We start from the raw sequence: 25,846 nt of genomic DNA, 5'->3' as shown, positions 1-25,846 counted from the left end.
TAGTATAGGAATAGGTCACCAGTCATACATAACTTGCAGACAGCCTTATGAGACACCACCCTGAATATGTTCAAAGGAAATTAATGGCAAACAGCCCATTTACAAAATCTAACCAGAAAGATGTTACTTACTCCAATTCCCCCCTAAATCACCTTTGATCATAGCCCTGACATCGCTGCTTCCAATCCAACCTTTCAGTCCCATGCCCCTCGTACTTCAAAGTTGGGCTTGGTAACAAAAGTTTGCAATGAATAAACCATTCTGATTGGTTCCTGGTCAATGAACAAAGTGCACACGCAACAATTAACTTGAATGGTCAATGTCATTAGTGATTAATGCAAACCTTCATGTTACGGCACCCACCTTGTTTCATACTTGCACATGAATTTCCAATTGAATGGAACATATTCTAGTGCTAAAATGAAATTATTTTACATGTTATTTCACATCACAAAATTTGAAATATGATCTTTAAAGATTTAAATTCCTGTTAACAAGCATTCACTGCAAAATCAATTGTCAAAGTTTAAATAGGTTGAGGAAAATTCATTTCCAATTTGTAAGACATCAGGAAAAATTAACGATTTGACCCGACATTATTTGGTAACCTGGCCCATTCATTGGTAGTCTTGCATAAATTTAGTTCCAGACCACTTACCTTTCCAATATTCTCAATCTTGCTTTTATGTATAAAATCTCAAATTTCAAATACCAACTCCATTAAATGTTATTACCTGTAAAATTAGAGGAAGAGTTTTTTTTATATCATAAACTTCCACCCGTTTTGCTCCGTGTTCAATATGTCAGCCAGCTTTTCTTCAAAACTTCATTAATAAAAAAATTAATGAGAATTGTTTTTAAAATGACTTTAATATGCAATGAAAGTAACATAGCAATGCATACATTCAGATTAAGAATCATTACACAACGTAATATTTGAAAATCAACAGATGTGTTGATGATTTATTGAATCTTCCTTACTTTGAAAGATAAACATTAAATAATGTAATCATTAAAACATTTCTGACTATGTCCTAAAATACATTTTCTTTGCATGATCGGAATTATTTACATTTATGTCAAATCATACAAAGTAATGTGTTGAACAAATCATGATTCATTTAAAGGTCAAGTCCACCTCAGAAAAATGTTGATTTGAATCAATAGAGAAAAATCAGACAAGCACAATGCTGAAAATTTCATCAAAATCGGATGTAAAATAAGAAAGTTATGACATTTCAATGTTTCACTTATTTTTAACAAAATAGTTATATGAACGAGCCAGTTACATCCAAAGGAGAGAGTTGATGATGTCACTAACTCACTATTTCTTTTGTTTTTTATTGTTTGAATTATACAATATTCCAATTTTTACGAATTTGACGATTAGGACCTCCTTGCCTGAAGCACAAAATGTTAAAATAAAGGAATTACACGTGTTCAGGGAGAAATGAAACTTCATTTCACATGACAATGACGAGAAAATAAAAATATTTCATATTTCATATAATACAATACAAAAGAAATAGTGAGTGATGTCATTTGTTCCTCATTTCATACCGACCAAGATGTGCATATAACCGTTTTGTGAAATGAAGCAAAACTTTAAAATACCATTACTTTCTAATTTTACATCCGATTTTGATGAAATTTTCAGTGTTATGCTTGTTGAATTTTGCTCTTTTTATTCAAATCAAGTTTTTGTTGGGGTGGACTTTTCCTTTAAAAGTAAACAATAACACCCCCTCCCCGAATATCATCTTTGGAAGAAGATATTCAGACACTCAAGATGCCAAAAGGCACTATAAAGTTTTCCAGAATGCTTGCAGAAACACATTACATGATGGTTGGAGGTTACGCTGGTGGGGGACAGTACCCTCTAAAGTTATGTTTTCTGGTGATTCTAGATTACAGAAGAGCAGATTAAGAGCATTATACCACTTTTTGTTAAGTATTCTTTTTTTTTAGATGTTGTGTATGTTGGTCGCTCAGTGTGTCTCCTGCTTCCTTTATTTGCTTTGCATTGATTCTCCTTTCATTGAGTTCATGTTCACAAAAACTCAGTCAAGATATTCTAGAAAGAGCAAGACGAGTTCAGGTGTCCGTGACTCTGTTGTTACGCACTTCTCTTGCTTTGTTTACTTTGAGTCTACTTCATTTAGTTCATATTCTCATCAACAATAATTGAGATAGAAATTACGGAGCAAAGAGAGTTCATGCGTCATGTATCTTGGATCCTCAGTAAGTCCTGCTTGACTGCTGTCTATTGCTTTAGCTTCTACTTCATTGAGTTCACATTCTCATCCAGCAACATTTGAGTCAGATATTCTAGACAAGTGAAAGATGAGTTCATGTATCTTGATTACTCAGCATATCAAGGTCTTGTTGGAATGTCTTGCACTTAGCTCTCAGAATCTTGATAGCCTCAGAGACCAGTTCATCAGGGAGAAGAGCTCCTGTTGACTCCACAGAGACTGAAATACAAAATAAGAGACACCAATACCCATCCGGTTACTACATTCAACTTGAAAGAGTATCAAAGGGACCATTCCACAACAATTTGGAGGGTGGAATAGTAAATTTAGTAATCGGTTGAAATTGGGAGCAGTCTAGAAACAACACTGTGAGGACTGGGTGACAGCAGGAATTTATGCACATCAGGAAGATCACCATGAAATTCTGTTCTGAAATATTCCAAATTCCATACTGACCTTCCTAATAATAATAGATGGACCTATTCAGCGCTTTTTGCCTGATACTGTATAAAGCGCAACTATTATTACCCCAGCTTTAGCTTGAGCTACGACACCCATTCTTTTTAAAGCACTTTCTCCCACTGATAATTTCTTTTTCCCAGATCCTGTGTAATTTGCAGGTTTGCTAAATCGTAGCAAGATATGCACGCTGGAACAGGGGCGTAAGGAAGGTTCGATGACAAAATTTGCACATTTAACAGTAGCCATCACTATCACCAATTATGTTGTACATGAGGAAACTTGAGGACTGAAAGTGTAGACATTACAAAATTCCTCATAAAAGTTATATTCATGAACAACTCAAATATTTCTAAATGTAACTTAATGTCATAATGCACAGAAACATGAGACAACAAAGACATATTTATAAGTTAATTTACAAATTAAAATGAGTAAACTAGGCAGAGAAAATTAAAATGACTATAGAGTAACAATACATGGAAAACATTAGTATAGATATAAAATATAGAAAGACATACACTGAAACAGACTTGGTCAATGTTCATGGGGTGAAATTGTGTCACATCATTGTAATAGACATGTCACATTGGATATCCACAGTGAATGTATTCATTCTTTCTCTAGCATTCATTATACGACACAACAGACATAGAGAAAACTGTTGTGGGGTTTTCATAGAATGCTATGTAGTTGATTGAAGCCCTTAAATTTTTTTATTTTCTCTCTTCTAACTAGTTGCAACATTACCATGCGTTTGATATAAAAGTCTTCACTAAAATCATGTTTTTTAAAATTGAGAATGATTATTCAAATACTTTCAAAAGGTACCCCTTTTCCCCTTGTCCATTACAATTATTCTTAGTTCTTGATCAATAAAACTTGTAAAGGTTTATTCTATCCTACTCACTAACTTCAAAAATCATTTTTAAACACATCAAAATAATGCAATACTTACATATGAAGTGATCCCGAATTCTATTCAACTTCACACAATCTTTGAGGTCCTAAATTGAGGAAATGAAATTGAAAATATGTGAAGCAAGAAATGGTTGAAAATAATTCAAATCTTAAATTACTGTGAAATAAACTAACAACCAAAATATTTTTTAAATGCACTAAATGTGCAAGTATATATTAAACAAGCTTTCAATTAATACCATATATGGATGTTAATACTTAACTAGACTATAAGACACAATGTAAATGAGAGAAGAGAGAGATTCTCACTTCATCACGTCTGCAAGAAGCACACAATCTGATCACACATAAAACTAACTGGAGGAATATAGGGAAATTTTTATCAACAACTAAATACTATTTAAATATTCACTCAACAGTTATGAATCAAATTTGTAAAAATAGCCAGTGTTCATGGGGTGAAATTGTGTCAAATCATTGTGAAAGACATGTCACATTGGATATCCACAGTGAATGTATTCATTCATTTCTCTAGCATTCATTATACGACACAACAGATATAGAGAAGACTGTTGTGGGGTTTTCATAGAATGCATTACTTTATGATTAGAATATACTTGCCCAGTTGCCTTGGTATAGTACACAGAGTGGTGAATATGTCAAAAAGCTGTTTGTAACATTACACATTTCTTTACAAATGACTGGAATATTAAGTGCCAAAATGTGGTCTGGGGCCCGTAACACAAAGCTTAGCAATGATCGTAGACACATTTTTCTGATTGACTCCATTGACTACAATGTACAATCGATCATGAAAATCAAGAGTACGATTAATCGCTAACATTTGTGTTATGGTACCCTGATGTTTTTATATTTATTAAGAATCAATGTATCAATTTATATTTATCATGCACAAAAAAATTGTCTCATTTACCACCTCACTTTATAGAGGAACATACCAATCACGCATATTACTACTCAAAATAAATCTACAATGGTGCCTTTTTCAACAAAACAGGATTCATAGTTCAACATGGGATAAGGTACAATTTTACAGTGATATGAAAACACTTGGTAAAAGATGTACATTTTCCTGTTTGTGGGCAGGCTATATACTTACATCATGTGAGAAGACTTCTCTACTACACGTATCTTTCCTTGGACAAGCTACTACTGCTACAGGAACACCTGTAATAACATCATATTAACCTCTTAATGAACATTTGATTCAATACATTTTAAAATTGTATATCTTGCTTAACAATGATTTCAAATTAGCTCTGGTTTGTTATGCATATTTTGGTATTCAACCATTCCCAGATGTCATCATGCTAACCCAATCTAATTGATAAATGAAGTAAAAAAAAAAAAAAAAACAACAACAAAAAACAATGTTATTTTTTATATAAGCTAGCAATGTTTATTGAAAAGGGGGGGGGGGGGTTGTTTGGTAGTGCTGAAACTTTAATTACCATTTCCTTTTGAAGCTGGAGAGTAAGATTAGTATTCTGAATGGAAAATTGCATATTTTTCTAAATTTGATTAGGCTTATATAAGATTCTCCCCCAAAATATACTAAAAGCATAGAAATGGTCACCAATATTTCATCTAGACATGCATAGCTTTAGGAAATGACCCCCAGGTAAATCTCAAGTAAAATATATGCCAATATTTTGTTAAACATTTCTATTCTCTTCTTACCATTTCTTTTCTCTACCTCAATAACTCCAGGAGAAAAACACTGTTGAAGTTTCTTTGCCCTCTCTCCTATGATATTCTCGGTCAATTTGATCTCAGGCATAAGACGGTATGAGGCAGTTGCTGCACGGCACAAAGAGAAACAAAAGGGATAGTTCCAAATAATAAGGGCATTCTGAATAATACTGATGAGGAAGAGTTCTTTTAAACAGAAAAATTAGGTCAAGTTTCGTTGTTTAGCTGTATAAAGCCACGACTGCATGACTATAACAGTACCTTTGTTTGACAGAACAAAGCCTTACCCAAAACTAAAACCCAACTCATCCCCTAGACCTTGGTCAGTCGATCAGCGTATAATAAAAACATAAAATGAGCAGACTCAGGGCCTTGTCCAATGGCTATTGGTTATAAGGTCTGTAACAAAATTGATGAATTTGGGATTTCTAAACAATTGAAATTAATTAGAATGAAACTTGTTTTAACCCTAAAAAGACTGGGGGGGGGCTGATTTTTTCGCGATAAATCCGCCGCGCATTTTTTTTTCATCGCGTCGCTCGCTGACTTTTTACTTTCAAGTCTCACGCAACTTTTGAGACCAAAATTGTGACCCCAGGTATGCAGTTCCGAAATTACGCAACATTTTGTAAGTGCATGCAGACCCCAAATTACTAAAAAACGTGAATTTGTGTACAAATCCAATGCAAATAGTGTTTTTAGCCAAAATTCATAAATGTATCATTATTTTTCCTTTTACTGCTTAAAATCAATTAATTTTATCGTTTTTATAGTAACAATAAAGTCCCCGACAATTTCCATTGAAAAAAACAATAAAAAACAAAGAAATACATAAGAATATTAAAAAACAATAGAATACAAGTATAAGAAAATAAATGTGATGTTGAAATTTTTTTTAGATGAATCTGATCAGATGCCTATCTAGAGTATATGAAACAAAAATTAGCATTTCAGGGGCATTATTTTATTAATTAGAGCAAACTTATGATTTTAAGCATAAATTAGCATAATTAATGAGACATGAGATTTTTTGCAAAATTTGATGTTATAGTTTTGTAGATAATGCCATGGGTAACGCGTGTGCCAATTTTCGTCGCGATTGTGCGATCGTCAGCCGAGATCATAAGGGGTATTCTTAGGCGTCGAAATAGCCGTCTATTTAGGGTTAAATAATTGTAATATCACAGAGAAATATCATGAATCTTTGATAGGAATGGATTATATTATTTGTTACAGAGAAACAATATGTCCTATTCTCAGTAAGTAGAACTCACAACCTCTGGCTGAAAATAAGGGATAATTTTGCACACAAGTTTCATGAACTAGGTCCATATACTTTTTAGGTTATGACATTTCAAAGCCTTGGTTAAGATTTCACTGTTGACAACTCCGCAGCTGTCAGAAAAATGGCGCCTATAGTCTCGCTTTGATATGTAGGGAAGACAAAAATAGAGAATTCCTTTAGAACAGAGAGAAATAAATGATCTAGACACTCATATCCCATTGACTTTGTACACAAAATGTTGCTGAGCTTTCTTACTAATATTTATTGTGTCTGAATGAACCCTAATTAATTGTATTTTAAATAAGTACAGTAAGCAATGTGAAAGGTGAACTGACCTACTGGAGAGAACTTTGCATGATCTTTACCAACTCCTTTCACACAATGCATTTTAAGATCAATCTCCTGGCCTGGTCTCAGCTTTGCTATCAAGATATCCTTGTCAACTGGTGCAAACGCTTTAGGTCCATGCTTAACAAGAAATTCAGAGCATATTAGAGTTGCCAAAATCTTATGCAAAGGAATTAGTTAAAAGGAAATGCCAGTAGTTGCAGTAAAAACCGGTTTTCATGAGAAAGTCTGTAAACCAGGATTAATTTCAGTATATCATCGAGGATCTAGATCTGGTACAGTTACATAAACTGAACTTTGTGAAATCTTGAAATCTACGCTGAAAAATGTTCACACTGAAGATCAACAACACAGATAAATGCATGTGGGACAGTGTATTATTATCGCTTTGAATGTCGGCCCGACGCTTGATCTGCATCCTGTGTTTATTTGCTGATTTCTCAGCAATTACACAATTTCTTCCAGAATCCTTTGGCACATATTCTTTATTTATACAGACACTTTGGTGGTCATTTCATTGGATTCTGTACAAACTCACTTTGATATCGTTACCACAACTGGCATTTACCTTTGAACTAAACTGCAGTTTAAGTACTAAAACAAAAGTGGAAAAAATCCAAGATCATTCCCCCAAATCCTGCTCTTGGTTCTATTAAGGACATTCAACCATACATCTTATATCCTACTGGACATACTTCACAACAATTTGCTGTAACATGGGCATTTTGATGTCTCAGAGTTATAATAAACTGAACGTTTTACTTCACTTATTAGAATATGAAATAATCTTCCTTTGAATTTGTTTTTCAACAAAATAAGGGTAGAATGTTTAGACTTGGAAAGGCAAATTGATTGTACATATTTATAAACAAAAATGACAGAAAAGAGGTACACTGAAACACTATTGCTAACCTGAAAATAGTCAATGTCCATGGGGTGAAATTGTGTCACATCATTGTAATAGACATGTCACATTGGATATCCACAGTGAATGTATTCATTCTTTTCTCTAGCATTCATTATACGACACAACAGACATAGAGAAGACTGTTGTAGGGTTTTCATAGAATGCTTGGAAATCAAATATATTACCTCATTAATCTCTTACATAGTACTTGAGAATAAATAACAAAATCATGAAAAGAATTAAAGCTTACTGTTTGCTCTTGGCTTCCTATAGGATTCCACTTGAAATGTTCAGTTGTTACTGTAAAATATGAAAAGAAATTTCTTTTGATACTTTGATGAAAAACACTTGAAAATATGACATATCAAAAAGTCAATAGCCTAGCCAGCATGTTTGCTATTTTGTGATTTTCATCTTGTAAACATTCATGTTTAATAGACAAAGTTGGGGAGAGATTGTGGAATTAATGAAAATCCTTGCCAACAATCACCTGAAACACATACACCTAATATTACATACATCTCGTACATTATTGGGTTTTCTATAGAATGATAATAGGCACGGCTTTGTCTGAAATATGTCATGAAAGACATGAAGATGAAACATATTTGTATTCCCTCTTGTATATCTCACATCTTACATGTGCTTTGAAGTCATCATATAATCAACTGCACCTCTGGCAATATCCTGGACCTTGCATAAAAACTTTGTATAGGTATATATCAACATTATTTCCCACCATGAGCATTGCCATAATTGACAACCATTGATATCACCATCATCATCATTCTTATATTGTTACGAGAAGATTGCTATTATAAATGATGAGAAACTACTAACCTTTGGAATTTTTATAGAGTTCATCGGGATCAGTAGCATCTTTAGAAGCATTTGGATTTTTTGTACATTTCACTTTCAGTTGGAATTCTATGGTGTCTTCTTCACTTCCTGTTTCATCACCTACATTGAAAATTCACATTTTTATAGAGCATTAGGAGTGGCCTACTAGGTAGAGAAAGCCACTTAGGCTAGAATCCTCCTTGTTACCGTGGTAGTTGACATTACGGCAATGTTACCATGGTTCTCTTTGAAATGGTCCTCAGATTTGTATTCCTTGTGTTTTCCAACTACTAATAGGCTTATTCCTTAGGTCAAACAAAGATCAGGTTGTAGCCTACGTCTTGTGTCCAATATCTTGCAACCCCTTTCATTTCCTTCCCCAACCCTTCTATTGTGAACTACTTCTTTTAACCTCATTTCAACCTAGATTTTTTAGGACTAGGCTTTTTAGATCTAACCATAAAATCTCAGATCAACACAAATTTTGCAGAGATGTATTATGGCTGTCACACTTGCATTTCATCTTTCTTCTTTCCAAGAATTATACATTTCTTCAAGACCATGATCGCTTCACAAATGTGGACAAAATATTACCCCTTTTTAAGCAAGGAATATATGGGTGCCAAAGGTGATTTTCTCTATAGAATTACTTCTTCACACTGTTTGTAATTCCTATCTTGTTTTTTTAGTTTTATTCTCATACATGGATGTACACTGCTTTCTATAGATCTTATTTTCTCTTTAGCTATGATATTGTCAACTGTTTAATAAAAATCACTGACTAGCACTATTACCTAGAATAAAAGTTCAAATTCTATCAATTGTTAATGCCTTCAACAAAATATTTGAAACTATCTTTGTCTTTTATTGTATTTGGACATTGAAGGTTTGTATGTGTTTAGATGAATGAAGTTTAAACCACCTGAAAAAATAACTTGAATGATAAATAGAATACCCAGGGGATTTCTTTTTTCTTAAAACCTGGTAAATAACTAAGAAAATGAAAAAGAAATTGCAAAAGTATAAATTGCCCGCCCCCTCACTTCCTCCCAAAAGAGAAGAGATCTCGGATTAACAATTACATGCACTTGTTTTCAATATTACCTTCCTGTCTGTATTCAAATATTCTTGGATCAGCCTTGATAGGAATAAGTCCTAATCTATGAGCGAGAACTTCATCTTGTATGATGGATGTATTATTAAATATAAAGACTTTCTCAACTGCCATTGTTGGTACCTGATCAAGATTTAAGGGAGTTAAAAAAAAAAAACTTAATCGTTAAATTTGCATTGATGACCTGCATATTATGAAATCAAAAATAAAATATAATTACAAAAGATATATTATTTAATTGAGATATACAATTCCCTTATTTTTTCATTAAATGATCCATTTTCTTACTTAACCCTACTCATTTGTGCAAAGAAATCGATATCAAAAAAGATATCATCTTTGAAGAAAAGTTCTTAAGTCCTACTGTAAAGACCCTTGGTCTTCACTAGTTTTTAAACACATGATTCAACTGTCTTCATTATATCACTGTCCTGCTGCTTTATAAACTATTAAAAATGGGTGAATTTGCTGTACCTACCTCTGCAAGCAGAATCCTCCTAAATGCATTAGCTACTGCTGGGTCTACTCCTACCATGTCAAACTCTAGCTCAGTTTTAGTCAGCCTAATCACATCGATACGAAAGTTCTATTTTCAAAACAAAACAAACAAAAATTACAAATATGTTTTATGTTTAATATAGAATGAAACAGATGAAGATTGTGGCAGTTGGAGAATGTATCACATTTTTTGGCAAAGATTTCATTATTAGACAAAGTAGACTTACACTCAAACCTGCTGTGAAGACATGTTGAATAGAGACCATGTTTCCCTTAAACTGTTTTAGTTTTCCTTTCAAGTGAAACTGTTCTGTACAGATTTCTAGTTCAAACAAAATGCTACCTGCTCCACTGAATATCTTGTATGTTTTAGTGTATATAGGGGTTATATAACTTTTTTAAATACAAGGTACATACAATTTAAAGTCACATCTCATTGGTTTGAGTATGAAATACATACCTTGGTAAATTTGTCCATGCTCCAAGAATCATCACTTCCAACATAATTTCCAGGGAAACTTGAACTGTGAACCTTGTTTAAGAAAGTAGAAAATTGATTAATTATTCATGTAATCACGTATTAAAATTTAGTATTTGTTAAATAATAATTTATCTATAAATTGTTCTTCAAAATAGCATTTTGTAACATCACTAATTGTAGCTACGTCATAATGAAGTGGTTCAAGGGTCAGACCAATTGTATTTGCTTTGTTGACAAACGGATCGAGGGATCTACATGAGATCAGTCTGGTAAGAAACCTTCAATTTTAACATTTTTATTAACCAATTTTTGAAAACTTCTTACGCATTAGGCGTAGGAAGGTGTAAAATTGAATAAAATCACCACTATTTACTTGATTTTTTACCTTAAAAGACGGATTTCCTAGGAAAATCCTTCTTTGTTTTGGTCAGTCTCTTCTGCATCTATGGGAAGAGTGTCAAGACTCCATGATGAAGAAGTATTTATGTCAAAATATTTTTAAAAACATCATGGAGTCCTAGGGTTGCAAAGGGCTGGAAACTTTCCGGAAATTTTGGAAAATTTCCATGGAAAGTTTCAGGAATTTTCAGCTGCCGGGAATTTTGGGAATTTTCATTTTTTCACAAAATTGATACACTATGTTTTTAAATACAAAATTATATATTGATATCCTCAAATTTTATACTTTCCACAAACTATTCTCATTCTTTAAATTGCCCAGGGTATAAAATATTCATCAAACTGTACATAAATTACATTGAAGTACTTGTATCCAGTAACATGATGGAGCATTATGTACAAAATGAAGCTTTTTCAATTCAACATGAAAAAATAAAACTTTACATTACACTATTTTTCATTTTTCTTTCAATAAATTTATGTCAACTTTTTTTTTATGTGAGATCCTGCCATTTTATAATAACATGTTAAGAGAATATTGCCCCCTATATAGTCTGCACGCACAGACCCTTGTAAAAACTTTGATCCACAAGTGGTTCTTCACACAAGACTAGCACGAATACAACTTTCTGTTGAACAAAAGGACCTTCTGTACAAAAGTCATTGGCAGAAACCTTAGGCTGCATATTCAGACCACTTTCCTTGAGTGAAGGGTTTGCACTTGTCTGCTGTGCAAAGCCTTCACTTGAGTTAAGGGTCTGAATGTGCAGCCTACTCACGCCTTGTGTACTGAAGCAGACCTTCACGTTTATAATTTTGTGGAGCTCAATAAATCGCTCTCCTTATTTTTTTGAGGAGCTCAATTGAGCTCCTCAGAATCGCTCTGTGTGAGGAGCTCAAATCAATTCATTACAATACATGCATGATAGATTGTAGATTTTTCTTAACATTGTATATATGCAATAGGTGTGTTAGCTATTAATTAATATCTGTGGTGAAACTAGGCCTGGGTCACGTCAATACGTTTACAAGATGTCGTACGCGCTCCTGCTAAAAAAAAAAAATTGCTAAAATTTCACATTTTACATCTTTAAATCCATGAAATGGCCTTCTTTTTTCCATAATTCCTTGAAATTACTTTGAATTAGTTGAGAACTATCAGAAAAATGAAGAATATTCACCACTTTCCCGACTCTGATTTGAACTTACCTCGGTAAATATTGTAGTCCCACATGTAGACTTCCATGGTGTTGCCATGAAAATCTACATATGGGACTACATGGGACTGCAATATTTACCGAGATTAAATTTAAATCAGAGTCGGGAAAGAGATGAATATTCTTCATATTTCTGATAGATTTCAACTAAATCAAAGTAATTTCAAGGAATTATGGAAAAAAGAAGGCCATTTCATGGATTTAAAGATGTGAAATATGAAATTTTTTCAAATTTTTTTTTTTTTTAGGAGCGCGATTTTTTGCTCTCATTTTTTTTAAGGAGCGCGGTAGGAGCGCCGGCGCGATCGCGCTCCTCAAAAATGAAGGTCTGCTGAAGGCCCTCTCACTCAAGAAACAGCAAGATTTTATGTGCTAGTCTTTTTGTGGAGACCCATTTGTTGATCAAAGTTTCAATCAGGGTCTGTGCCTACAGACTAGGTTCGCACAGCAGACTAATCCCACCAGCAGCTATGGAACTGGCTTGAGTCTTTAAATGGGAAAAATCAGAACCAGGAACCAAAAAAAGTTAAATTGTGAATTTATTTCTGAGATGCCCCCCTCCACCCCCGAAAAATGGGAGGGGCAAGAAATATCAATATAATGGCTGACTTTGAATACAATCAAGATGAATAGTTTTTTTCACAAAGGGAAAAAAATGCACTAAGTTTATTGACCTCAAGTGACCCTTGACCTTGATTGAGATAGAGAAACTAATATTGATTTCATATCTTTTGTGATTAAATGACAATCTCTTATCAGTTTCATTTAATTTGATCTCGTATTTTGAAAATAATGAACAAAATATTTATTTCTATTAAAGAGGGTTAATTGAAATACGTATTTTCAGTTCAGTGGTTGAAGCGGGACATTTTAGCATTTTTTAATCTAGCACCGCTCATGATTTTGCCGTCCTCTATACGCGTCACGTAACTAGGTTGCATTAACAATGGATCAAAGATGGCGATGACAACAAATGTGAGTATACTCTCTTCTCCTTTTATTTCTTCATCGCATTTCTGCAATATTTTTTAACTATAACTACCGTATCCATTTTTTGCCAAACGTTGCCAACCAATATTTTTATTCATGTACAGAAGTGTTAAAGGTCAAGTGGCAATCCTGTATTTTAGGGGTCTAAATTATTTTAGGTTGCTAACTTCAGGCAACAGCTCCAAGACCATTGTTAACGGTAGTGCGTACGTATGTGCCGGGTATGGCGGGCCGTTAATGCCATTATTATAGGACTAGTATACAGCTACACGCCTATGTAGTAGAAGTAAAGTTGTATTTACCAATTGGGTATCATGCGATATATAGGGGCCAGGGGGAGTGGTATATAACGGTATACATGGTAATATACCTAAAGCCGTCGGGGTGTCACGTAACCCGGGACTAGTCATGGCCGGGGGGGGTATGCAATGAAGATATATGCCATGCAGCACGCCTTGGTCTTAGGGGGTTTCATTATTTGGGGCATAACAGGGCCCTTTACTATTAGGGGGTATATCTGAGCACTTATGGGTGAACGATGAAGAGTATATTTAAATAATGGTATATCAAACTAACGGTAATCAGCGTTACTTGTCATGGCGGGGGGGGGGTTATAGAATGAAGAATTAATAAACGGCCGCCATACCCGGCACGTACGTACGCACTACTTTACTACCGTTAACAGCGGTCGTGGAGCTGTTGCCTGAACTGAAGTTAGCAACCTAACAATGCCTAAAATAATTTAGACCCCTAAAATACAGGATTGCCGGTCAAGTCCACCTCAGAAAAATGTTGATCTGAATCAATAGAGAAAAATCAGACAAAAAAACAATTAAAATGTGAAAAAAACTCCTCGAAACAGACGGCTGCCAGCTGTCTAAACTTGATCATGACAATGTAGAAAAAAAATCATGTTTTTTTTATCTTAACCAAAAAATATTTAGGCCCTACTTACATTGTCAACTCCATGTTCAAGCAGCCGCACGCGTGTTTTTGAATCTTGAATGTGAGTAGCAGCCATGACTGATGATGATGATGATCTGCGAAACACGTGCTCGAGTACATGCGCCAGCGCCGGATCAGAGCAGCGGATCTCTGGGTCTACTGCCGACTGTGCCTGGGCCGGGTGCGGCGGGCCGGCCGAGCGCTCGAACTGGCTTCCCGGCTTCGCTAGTGCTCGCACGGTACGCCAGAAAAGGGCGGGGGTGGGGGTGGCGCGGGGGGGGGGGGGCCGGGTAACTCCAAATAACTCGGATGGTGGGAATTGGATAGGAAGAGTCCATTATATTAGAGGTTGATAACTTCCAATGCAAAATACGCATCTATTTCAAAGTTATATATTTGATTAATGATAGCAGGTATATCCAACTGTTATACTACTAAATGTATTGATTTTGTCATTCTCAAACTAGGGATTAATATTGACTCTAGTAATGTAAATCTAAAAAAATCATATTCGCATTTTGTATGCATGGTACAGATCCCTACCCCATATCAAAGTAATAGGTCACCTTTTCATTTCCGGACTGATCCCGAGACGCCCTCCAATTGACAGAGCAGAAAGAATAATGGTAATTGTCTTCTTCTTTGGTAGTTTTTTACATTACAAAACATAGTTTCTTGTTTGATGTTGGTTAAAGTTATTTTTACATCAATTTTAGTCCAAATTTGAATGCTCTGTTGAAGTATTTGCCAACTTTATTTTCCCCGATTTTATTAAATGGCCCCACACGTTCGAATTCGTGTAGTCTACCCCGGGTAGGACCCATTTCGTTTGGCATTAATAGGACTCCTGACCGGTTAATTGCCAATTCGTCTTCTGAGTACTGCCAACTCTCTCACTCACCACTAGCCAGGAGGCTCCTAGGGAGTAAAAATCATTCACTAATGAGTAATGTGCGCTTACTCTCCACAGAGCCAGGCCCAGGGGCCGATTGCACGAAAGGGTCTTTGCAAGGACCGTCTTTCGTGTCGCCCATCTTTTCTGATGCGCCATGTGAAACGCATTTTAAATAAATCATCTGCAAACATATTTCATTCGTCCGTTAAAATAAACAAAATATTTGGTTATAAAATGATGTGACATATCATGAAATTGTATAAAATTCGATTTAAAAGCAAGCTAACGAATCTTATTCTTTATCATAAATTTCAGAAACACCCCCGCTTATAGCGTATCATAAAAGATGGGCGACACGAAAGACGGTCCTTGGAAAGACCCTTTCGTGCAATCGGCCCCAGGCAGGGATTGTGTGATTTGCGTATTATACCGTACCGCAAAAAAAAAGTTTTTGCCCTCGAGATTTCTACTTTCCTTCTTCTAAAGACTATCTAGCCCTAATCATGTAAATGGGATACAACTTCATTTCCGAAATTTGTACAATATTGATTTCATTTTTAAACGAATTCATGAAAAAAAGGCCCCCCTTGAGATCTAGATCTCGGCCATTGGCCGCATGATCACGCTGAAAATTTGCACACTGGTTGTCTTGGACATAATCTACAATACCATACAGTAATTTATTTCATGCAAATTTGTATTAAGCGATTATGCTCATTTATGCATAATTAGTAAGCGAAATCATACCTTTCCCTCTTTCTCCCAAATAAAGCTCGAATCGTTCCAATTTTTGGTATAAAATCTCTTTTTGATGTTCCTAGCAATTGAATTTTACACACATTATTGAATTTTTAATGACATTTGTGTTGTTAACCATACATGGACAAAATGTAACGTGAGTAACCATATTATCTGCACCCCAAGTAAAAACCATGTGTTCTTTATTTTTTTAATTATGTACAAAGTTTGTCTCCCTAATATACTTCTTTGAAATGGATATAATCAACTTTCATAAAAGCCTTGAGGAGACTTTTCACTTATGTCGACTTTTCATTTTATGCATGTCCAAATCATGTAACGTGAGTAACCGACACATTCCAAAGATTTGCCAGGAGCATAATGAAATTTGCGGAGTTTTGCTTTGATACAAAGGATAGAGTGTGTACTTTGTTGTGATAAGGAGATGTTTAGTTCCTATCAATAATAATGGAGTAACAGCTCCAAGTATGAGTCAAGGTGTCTCCAAATGTAACGTGAGTAACTGTGGAATAGCCCTTATGATTATGAAAAGATGGAAAATTTGTCAAGATGTTTACGTCGCCATCACGCACATCCTCGATGAACACTGTCTTGATCAAGATAATATGTTGCTACTCTTTTTCCTGTTTCAGATTCGATTCATCTTAATTCAGAACCGTGCTGGTAAGACTAGGCTTGCCAAATGGTACATGGCATTTGATGATGAAGAGAAGCAAAAGTTGATTGAAGAAGTCCATGCCCTGGTAACAGTCCGAGATGCTAAACACACTAACTTCGTAGAAGTGAGTCAAAAAAATATTTAACCTTTATTGTTTTTGCAAAAAAATATTCCTCAATATTGGTTTGGTTTGGTTTTATTTACCATATAAAAATCACAATTAAATACATTGCACAAGATATGATATTAAATACAAATAATAAACATGCACATAAAAATATACAGATGGATCACTCTATTCAGAGCCATTGATATAATGGCTCTGATCTTCCTAGAGGTCTAGTCAAAGTAACATGAGAAATGATATGACATAATGATACATTACTGATAACACATATTTAAAATATTATTATGGTAATTGAAAACAAAAATGAATACTACACAAAAGCGAGAAGTAAACAAAATGATGATTGATAATTAGACACAATTACACGATAACAGTCCTAAACCTTCCCTATTCCTAATTCCTTAATCATGTGCATCAAAAGCTTTTAGCAGGACATAATTGTTTAATTTAAATTCTAGGTCAAATTTGACCACTTTGCTCCTGTTTGAAATAAAAGACAGACTATGGGCTTAATATGTCATATTATTTAGAGCCTGTTATTGCCCTTAACATCTTTATTTTTAGAATTTGCCTTTGGATTTAGGTGCCTATACAAATACTTTCATTGAATTAATGAATTAAGTAATCAAGAGGTTAATTAAGAAAGGTCACATTGAGGATTCGCAGAGAAACCAGGGTTTTAGCATTGAGTTTTTTTCTTACAATGTATTGTACAAAATCTGATGAAGCTCTTAAGTACCAGGGCATAAGGGGGGGGGGCTGTTTGAATTTGTTTTTATTCATTTATTTTTGTTTTTATTTGTTATTTCACAACAGTTTGAAAAATCAAAGAATTATCAATGTTTTAATTTTAAAAATAACTCACATTTATTACTTGCCTTGTGACATACATGTATGGGTTATGAGCTTAGGGTAACAAATTATGTTGTTACTATGAATATATATTTTTAATATCCTCAAAGCCAGTTATTTATTTTTTTCCATGTATCTGTATTCAATTAACCATTATGGGAAGGGGGTCTACAAAGTACAAACTTTGTAAATCTCACATGTCACATACTTACAAGCGGAAGTTCACACTGAAAAAAGGTTTATTGTAAAAATTAGGCCTGGGGTGAATGTCAATTTTACCATTTAATTATTTCCTGAAAAAAACAATACAATCATTTGATTCGGAATCATGTCTTCTAAGCCAATAGTTGACCTACTTATGAAAGACCTCCCAAAGTATTGTCTGTTCCTTATAAATGAAAGTAATCCTTTTATCCCCCTTCTCTTTAAATTTACATTTCAAAAGAAACTATATGAAATTAGATTAAAAATTTCACTTTATTGTTCCAATTAAAAATCTTTCTTAAATCAATGCTTGTATTATGCATCCCTCCGAGTGCAACACCACATATATGAATGAATCAGCCTATAGTCTTGAGTCCAATCTACGTCTCTGTAAACAACTCATTTATGAAGTATTCTTTGAGACAGACATGCATGTGGTGCTTTTTACTTATTGAAAAAAAAATTATCCATTGCCCACGCCATGCCCCAACCCCGGGGGGGCACTCGACCAAAAAAGTGGTGGGGTGTGCCGCGAGCGCCGGAGACAAAAAACGGGGGCCTTGGAGCGGGCCAATTGTAAAAAAGAGGGTCCTCGGAACGGCTTCGGAACTACAAATATTTGTGAAAACGGTTCCTTGGAACGGATCACCAGCGTTTGAGTGCGTATGCATCCCTATGAAACAAGTATGCGTATATGATGCAGCTAGCCTGGCGGCACGGCCGCCGGGTGCGCTCGCGCAGCGCAGAGGCGATGGTCGGACAGTGCTCTGCGGCCTCTTTTCACCAAAATTGTAGTGGATCAATGCCACCGGAACGGCGTAAAGAAAAATATGCGAAGCTTTAGAGCGGATTTTTTTTTCGATAAGAAGAAAATGCTATGCCTTGGAGCGGCTTTCTTTGTTCTTTTTCTCAATAAGACAAAAATGCTATGCCTTGAAACGGAAATTTGAGTGTAAAAATGGGGGTCCTCTCTGCAGCACATACCCACTATGCATTATATACTGAGTGCCCCCCCCCCCCGGGCCCCAACCAACACCTGTGGCACTGCCCACGATGTTAGAAATAAATATATATATCTCACAAAATTGCAATTTTTGTCTCACCTGCGAAGCAGAGTGAGACTATAGGCGCCGCTTTTCCGACGGCGGCGGCGACAGCGGCGGCGGCGTCAACATCAAATCTTAACCTGAGGTTAAGTTTTTGAAATGACGTCATAACTTAGAAAGTATATGGACCTAGTTAATAAAACTTGGCCATATGGTTAATCAAGTATTACTAAACATCCTATTAGAGTTTCATGTCACATGACCAAGGTCAAAGGTCATTTAGGGTCAATGAACTTGGACCATGTTGGAGGAATCAACATCAAAATCTTAACCTGAGGTTAAGTTTTTGAAATGTCATCATAACTTAGAAAATATATGGACCTAGTTGTCTCACCTGCGAAGCAAAGTGAGACTATAGGCGCCGCTTTTCCGACGGCGACGGCGGCGGCGGCGGCGTCAACATCAAATCTTAACCTGAGGTTAAGTTTTTGAAATGATGTCATAACTTAGAAAGTATATGGACCTAGTTAATAAAACTTGGCCATAAGGTTAATCAAGTATTACTGAACATCCTATTAGAGTTTCATGTCACATGACCAAGGTCAAAGGTCATTTAGGGTCAATGAACTTAGACCATGTTGGAGGAATCAACATCGAAATCTTAACCTGAGGTTAAGTTTTTGAAATGTCATCATAACTTAGAAAATATATGGACCTAGTTCATGAAACTTGGACATAAGGTTAATCAAGTATCACTGAACATCCTGCATGAGTTTCACGTCACATGACCAAGGTCAAAGGTCATTTAGGGTCAATGAACTTTGGCCGAATTGGGGATATCTGTTGAATTCCCATCATAACTTTGAAAGTTTATGGATCTGATTCATGAAACTTGGACATAATAGTAATCAAGCATCACTGAAAATTTTGTGCAAGTTTCAGGTCTCATGATTAAGGTCAAAGGTCATTTCGGGTCAATGAACTTTGGCCGAATCGGGGGTATCTGTTGAATTACCATCATAACTTTGAAAGTTTATTGGTCTAGTTCATTAAACTTGGACATTAGAGTAATCAAGTATCACTGAACATCCTGTGCGCATTTCAGGTCACATGACCAAGGTCAAAGGTCAATGAACTTTGGCCGAATTGGGTGTATCTGTTGAATTACCATTGTAACTTTGAAAGTTTACGGATCTGATTCATGAAACTTGTACACAAGAGTAATCAAGTATCACTGAACATCCTGTTCGAGTTTCAGGTCACATGATCAAGGTCAAAGGTCATGTAAGGTCAATGAACTTTGGCCATGTTGGGGTTTTTTGTTGAATAATCATCATATCTCTTTAAGTTTATTGGTCTAGTTCATAAAAAAGGGAAATAAGAGTAACCATGTATCACTGAACATCTTGTGCGAGTTAGAGTAGTATTCAAAGTGAGCACTGCTGCTATATTGAACCGCGTGATGCAGGTGAGACGGCCAGAGGCATTCCACTTGTTCATGAAACTTGGACATAATAGTAATCAAGCATCACTGAACATTTTGTGCAAGTTTCAGGTCTCATGATTAAGGTCAAAGGTCATTTAGGGTCAATGAACTTTGGCCGAATCGGGGGTATCTGTTGAATTACCATCATAACTTTGAAAGTTTATTGGTCTAGTTCATTAAACTTGGACATTAGAGTAATCAAGTATCACTGAACATCCTGTGCGCGTTTCAGGTCACATACCAAGGTCAAAGGTCAATGAACTTTGGCCGAATTGGGTGTATCTGTTGAATTACCATCCTAATTTTGAAAGTTTATGGATCTGATTCATGAAACTTGTACATAAGAGTAATCAAGTATCACTGAACATCCTGTTCGAGTTTCAGGTCACATGATCAAGGTCAAAGGTCATGTAAGGTCAATGAACTTTGGCCATGTTGGGGTTTTGTGTTGAATAACCATCATATCTCTGTAAGTTTATTGGTCTAGTTCATAAAAAGTGGACATAAGAGTAACCATGTATCACTGAACATCTTGTGCGAGTTAGAGTAGTATTCAAAGTCAGCACTGCTGCTATATTGAACCGCGTGATGCAGGTGAGACGGCCAGAGGCATTCCACTTGTTGAACCTATAACTGGGTCTATTTTGGGAGACTAGTTGACATCTTGAATTAGGTGATGGCACGTGCTGGAATGTTATTTTGAATGTGTGGGTCGGAAGGGGCAGGGCTAATGGAGATTACATTGTTTTGATAGATGGAAAGAATTCTGGGTCCCACTGCTATTGTTCTCTCTCTCTCTCACCCACACATAGAGATGGGGAGGGGTAAATCCCGGGGTAAATTTGTTTCTAGAGTCATGAACTTTGATCCCATTATGTTTCCATTATGGGAACGCACATGGCTTCTTCTTTTTCTACCAAAAGTTTCATTGGCAATCGAATGTCCAATCACACATTGGCTCAAGTCAGCTATTGTGTGTGTACTTTCTGTTTTAAGCACACAGACATGCAACCATAGACTTATACAGTGCGTCCCACAAAAAAACGAAACCGAGATTCATCGATGATTTATGATAACTTAATCACAAATACAATAGACAAATGACCTACCATTGTAAAGCTTAGAATCTCCTCTTTCATCTGAAATTACTTAGATTATTTCTCCTTCACGAATGAGTGAGCAAAAACAATTTGAAGAGGGGATACCAAAAAGTAATTTGGCAGGCTGTATCTGGGTTTCAAAAAGAAAACCACACTTTTAGAAAGTTCAATATCTGCTCTTTAATTTGATACCTCAATTACAGAAAATGGTCAAGAAATAACAAAGTTCTGGTTATTTGAAATAAGGCTTGAATTTCAATAATTTCATAAAAATAAAGAGGTTTTACAGGCCAGCCTTCAAACTCACTCGACACTCCGTTTTGTTGACGATCAGCCATGCATTAAGTCTTTTGTTAACCATGCGATAGCTTCTGTGGGGAAACCGGTGAAAACATGTTTATTTAATGAAATTAGAGAAATGCAAGCATTGTTTCGAGGGATCATAACTTTTTTACTTCTTGACCATTTTTTGTGATTAAGGTATCGAATAAAAGAGCAGATATTGAACTTTTTAGGCATGTGATTTTCTTTTTGAAATTCAGATGCCCCCCGCAAAATGAGTTTTTGGTATCCTTTCTTCAAATTGTTTTTGCTCACTCATGCATGAATGAGGAATAATCTAAGTAATATCAGATGAAAGAGGAGATTCTAAGCTTTACATTGGTGGGTCATTTGTCTATTGTATTTGTGATTAAGTTATGATAAATCATCGCTTAATCTCGGTTTCGTTTTTTTCTGGGACGCACTGTATAAGCCTACACCTATATACATTGTGTATCGAGGGCAAGGCCGGGTTGGATTAAAGTTTTCGGACCTCTTTCAGGTTGGTGTTTAATTGTGAATGTGATACAACCATTGTTCATTTTTGACAAATTACATTGGTAACATCAGTTTTTTAAACCTGTATCAAGTATTTAAAAACAATTTTTATCTTGTCATTTTGTTACTATTACTTGAGTATTCGAGTTATCCCAAGTGTCTAATCGGGAGCTGCCGAACATTCGAACCGTGTAAATTTTGCTTATCGCTTAGCAAACGGCGGCAAGCCATTTGATCAATCAATGTCTACTCCCAGGCCTAGTAAAAACAGCAGAAAAAATGATAAATAATCTTGCTGAAGGTTTGAGTAAGATCCATCAAAGAATTAAAAAGTTATTCGAATTTTAATCATTTGATTTGTGATGTCATACACGTGTGCACGCAGCATTCCTACATATCGAAAAAAAAGCATTGAAAAAAACAATGAAATGTCATTTTCTCAGAAAATTGAAAATAGTTTTTCCTGTACCTTTTTTATATCAATAGACAAATAATTGCACCCACAATAATGAAAAGAAAACAAAAATAAGTCATCAGGAACCATTAAAAATATGAAATTCATGCATTTTATATTAATACATAACATTTAGGGCAGCTGCTCGTTTATGACGTTACAAATCCAAAACTTAAGATTCTAATAATTAATAATAATTTTATCTGTGTATAACAGACTTTTCCCAATCTTACGCCAATGGATAATTCAAGAATAACTTTATAGAATCAGAGATCTTATGCCGCTAGTCTCTATTTCTTGACTTGAATTCAAAATTAGAGATTTTAGAGTTTAGGGCAATACTGCAGTCTGTCATTGGTTTTTCTCAATACCAATTATGCGGTTTCCTCCTATTTTGTCCACCCAGGGAAGTTGAAGTTTCCCAGGTCCATTTATCAACCTATTGATTCCATGCATTTTACTATGTTTTGCATGATCAAGAAGATTTGACCAATTAATTGCAATTTATTGAATTAATGAATGCTTTTCTCATTACAGTATCGTAACTTCAAGATTGTCTACAGGAGATACGCCGGTCTCTACTTTTGTATCTGTGTAGATGTAGGAGATAACAACTTAGCCTACCTAGAAGCTATACACAACTTTGTGGAGGTATGCTGGTTTGTGCCTCTGTGTGTATGTATGTGGGAGGGATGGCAAGTTCTAAATGTATTTTTTGCATATGCTATGGAAGACAATTTATTTTTGATAAGATATTGTATTTATATTTCAAAAGGGGAAATATTTGAATTATTTGATTATTATTTGAAAATGAATAGATTTGAATAATTTATTATAAAAAACATTGTGACAAAGTTTTATTTAAGCTATAATTCCCTTCAATTATTATTTCTATTTTATGGATACTGTAAAACATTAGTTGTAATTTTTTGTGTAATTTTGTGATTTTTACTGTCATAGCTTTTGTACATTTTATTTGATATTTCTATTTATAATGAAAATTATATGCACAATAGTAACCACATGTTTATTCTACTACATTGCAAAAGCTCTTGCTTTCTCCCCTTCTGTTTTTTTTTATATAATCTAAGTCAATTCGAATATCTTGTTTCTTTTTATCAATTTTGAGAGTTTAATCCAGTATTCACCTGTTGTTCTGTCTTCCACTTTTCAGGTCTTGAATGAATATTTCCACAATGTTTGTGAGCTGGATTTAGTCTTCAATTTTTACAAGGTATACTCAGTTGTGGATGAGATGTTCTTAGCTGGTGAGATCAGAGAGACAAGTCAGACCAAGGTTCTTAAACAATTAAGCATCCTTGGACAGTTAGAATGAAATACACTTATTCCAATCTAATAGTTTAATCAATTGTGAATTCTTCAAAATGTCTTCTACACTGATTTCACCGGTATGCAATAATATTCTTTAATCAACCATACCATGACACATACACACGGTTGCATCTTGGTATTAATAATGCTTATTGACAATAATGTCGGAGGTTTTTATTGAAATCTTGCTTTGAACTTGAAATGGGACTGTTTCATATAGTGTTTCAATCAAACACAATTCCGAAAATTAAATTCAACACAATTTTCAACCAATCAGAATTGTGCATTCAGGAAATAAACAACAAATCCTTCTGCAGTGGATTCCAATGAGTTTTCAAATACAATTTGTGCTGTCTTTGCCCAAACCATGTTTTTTTTCTGGGAGGTACACATTGCCCTTGTATATATATCAATCATAAAATTTCAATAGTTTAAAATGCACAATAAAGTCTTACACTGTCACACTGACTCTTTTTTGAAGTACTTCTAAAGGATTATTGTAGTTGATATGGTAGGTGATGCAGTGTTTGGAGACATTTTGAGTATATTCTAGCTTTTTATTATTGATATGTATAGATATATGATAAGAAACTTGTATAGTAAGTCTATTACTGTATGTTGTATTATCCATGTATATATTTTATGTGACCATTGTCTGAATTCTCCCAACTATTCCAAACATATTTGTTGTCGTAGTTGATGACACTGTTATTCTGTTTGTTGAATCATGAATTTACGCTGAAATTGCAAATAAATTCACAGGTCAATGAAATTTTTATTATGTCTGTAACATCAGAGACCAATTTAGGTATAAATTTTAGTAGTTCCTGAAAAATGTTTAAAACTTTCTCTTCAATTCATTGCCAGGGCCCTGTTACATAAGCCAGAGAAAACTTGGTTTCATAATTTACTTATTTTTACTCTGTCAACCTTGAAAAAGAAGAAAGGCAATGGGCTGATTCAGCACTGTTGACATTTCTTTGATAAATTTGTAACACAACAGGCACTCAAGCTACGCTTCAGGATTTTTTTTTCTTTTTGAGTCTCTCATATGTTAAAAACCTTATTTTTATTTTTCAAATATCAGTGAAAGAAGGTTTTACTTTCATGGATCATACAATAAACTCCTGTGTAATTTATATGTCAGTTTGATATGTTAAACCATGTTTTATATAATATTATCGCATATATATGTCAAAAGACCATGTCTGCTAGTATCCAGTTTATATTTTAATGCAATAGTGAGTAAATGTGTATTGGTTATTATTATATGATGTACATGTATTTTCAATATTGTGACAACATTCTAGCACCAAAGCCAAATTTGTTTGTGATTGTTCATACTCTCTGAATTATTCAATAAAATTGTGCTTTGTGAAAATATACATCCTGAATTGTTTGTATTTTCTTCTTATTCATGAGATATAATACAAGGGGAATGTTACATGAAACTATAGTATAGATCTGTAATGCTACACACCTTGTTCAGAATATTTCTTGCTTACCGGGACATTCCAGGGTGTCAAAAACACTAAAATAATGAAAAAGGTATCTATGTATTTCGCTAGGAAAGGTATGTGTTTAGGGTCAAATTTGCGTAGGTATAAAAAAATTAAAACGTTTTATAAATACTTTTTGCCTTGTCAACACTACGTATTTAGAGTACAATTTGGGAGAGGTGTGGGGGGTTGGGCCGTATATCCAATGATGTAGGTAAAACCGACGTCTGTGACATAACTAAA

At 34.8% G+C, this 25,846-nt stretch overlaps 2 protein-coding genes across 2 annotated transcripts; one reads left to right on the top strand and one right to left on the bottom strand.

Moving 5' to 3' along the window:
• Positions 1-1,693: 1,693 nt before the first annotated feature.
• LOC121419257 (DNA-directed RNA polymerases I and III subunit RPAC1-like) lies at positions 1,694-14,616 on the bottom strand. Its single transcript, XM_041613639.1, has 11 exons — positions 14,383-14,616; positions 10,801-10,872; positions 10,321-10,428; positions 9,833-9,965; positions 8,729-8,848; positions 8,139-8,188; positions 6,969-7,101; positions 5,337-5,456; positions 4,756-4,823; positions 3,673-3,721; positions 1,694-2,474 (listed from the first exon to the last, which is right to left on the bottom strand). Exons 1-11 carry the CDS (start codon positions 14,446-14,448, stop codon positions 2,350-2,352), a joined length of 1,044 nt encoding a protein of 347 aa, XP_041469573.1. The 5' UTR covers positions 14,449-14,616; the 3' UTR covers positions 1,694-2,349.
• A 274-nt stretch (positions 14,617-14,890) lies between these two features.
• LOC121419256 (AP-2 complex subunit sigma) lies at positions 14,891-25,489 on the top strand. The gene is made up of 4 exons (XM_041613638.1): positions 14,891-14,998; positions 16,659-16,808; positions 23,310-23,423; positions 23,947-25,489. Exons 1-4 carry the CDS (start codon positions 14,996-14,998, stop codon positions 24,106-24,108), a joined length of 429 nt encoding a protein of 142 aa, XP_041469572.1. The 5' UTR covers positions 14,891-14,995; the 3' UTR covers positions 24,109-25,489.
• The last annotated feature ends 357 nt before the right edge of the window (positions 25,490-25,846 follow it).

Source organism: Lytechinus variegatus, chromosome 7 (assembly GCF_018143015.1).
Source record: "Lytechinus variegatus isolate NC3 chromosome 7, Lvar_3.0, whole genome shotgun sequence".
In the NCBI taxonomy this organism is placed as follows: domain Eukaryota; kingdom Metazoa; phylum Echinodermata; class Echinoidea; order Temnopleuroida; family Toxopneustidae; genus Lytechinus; species Lytechinus variegatus.
The sequence above is the reverse complement of the archived record's forward strand: the minus strand, read 5'-3'. Positions and strand labels throughout refer to the sequence as shown.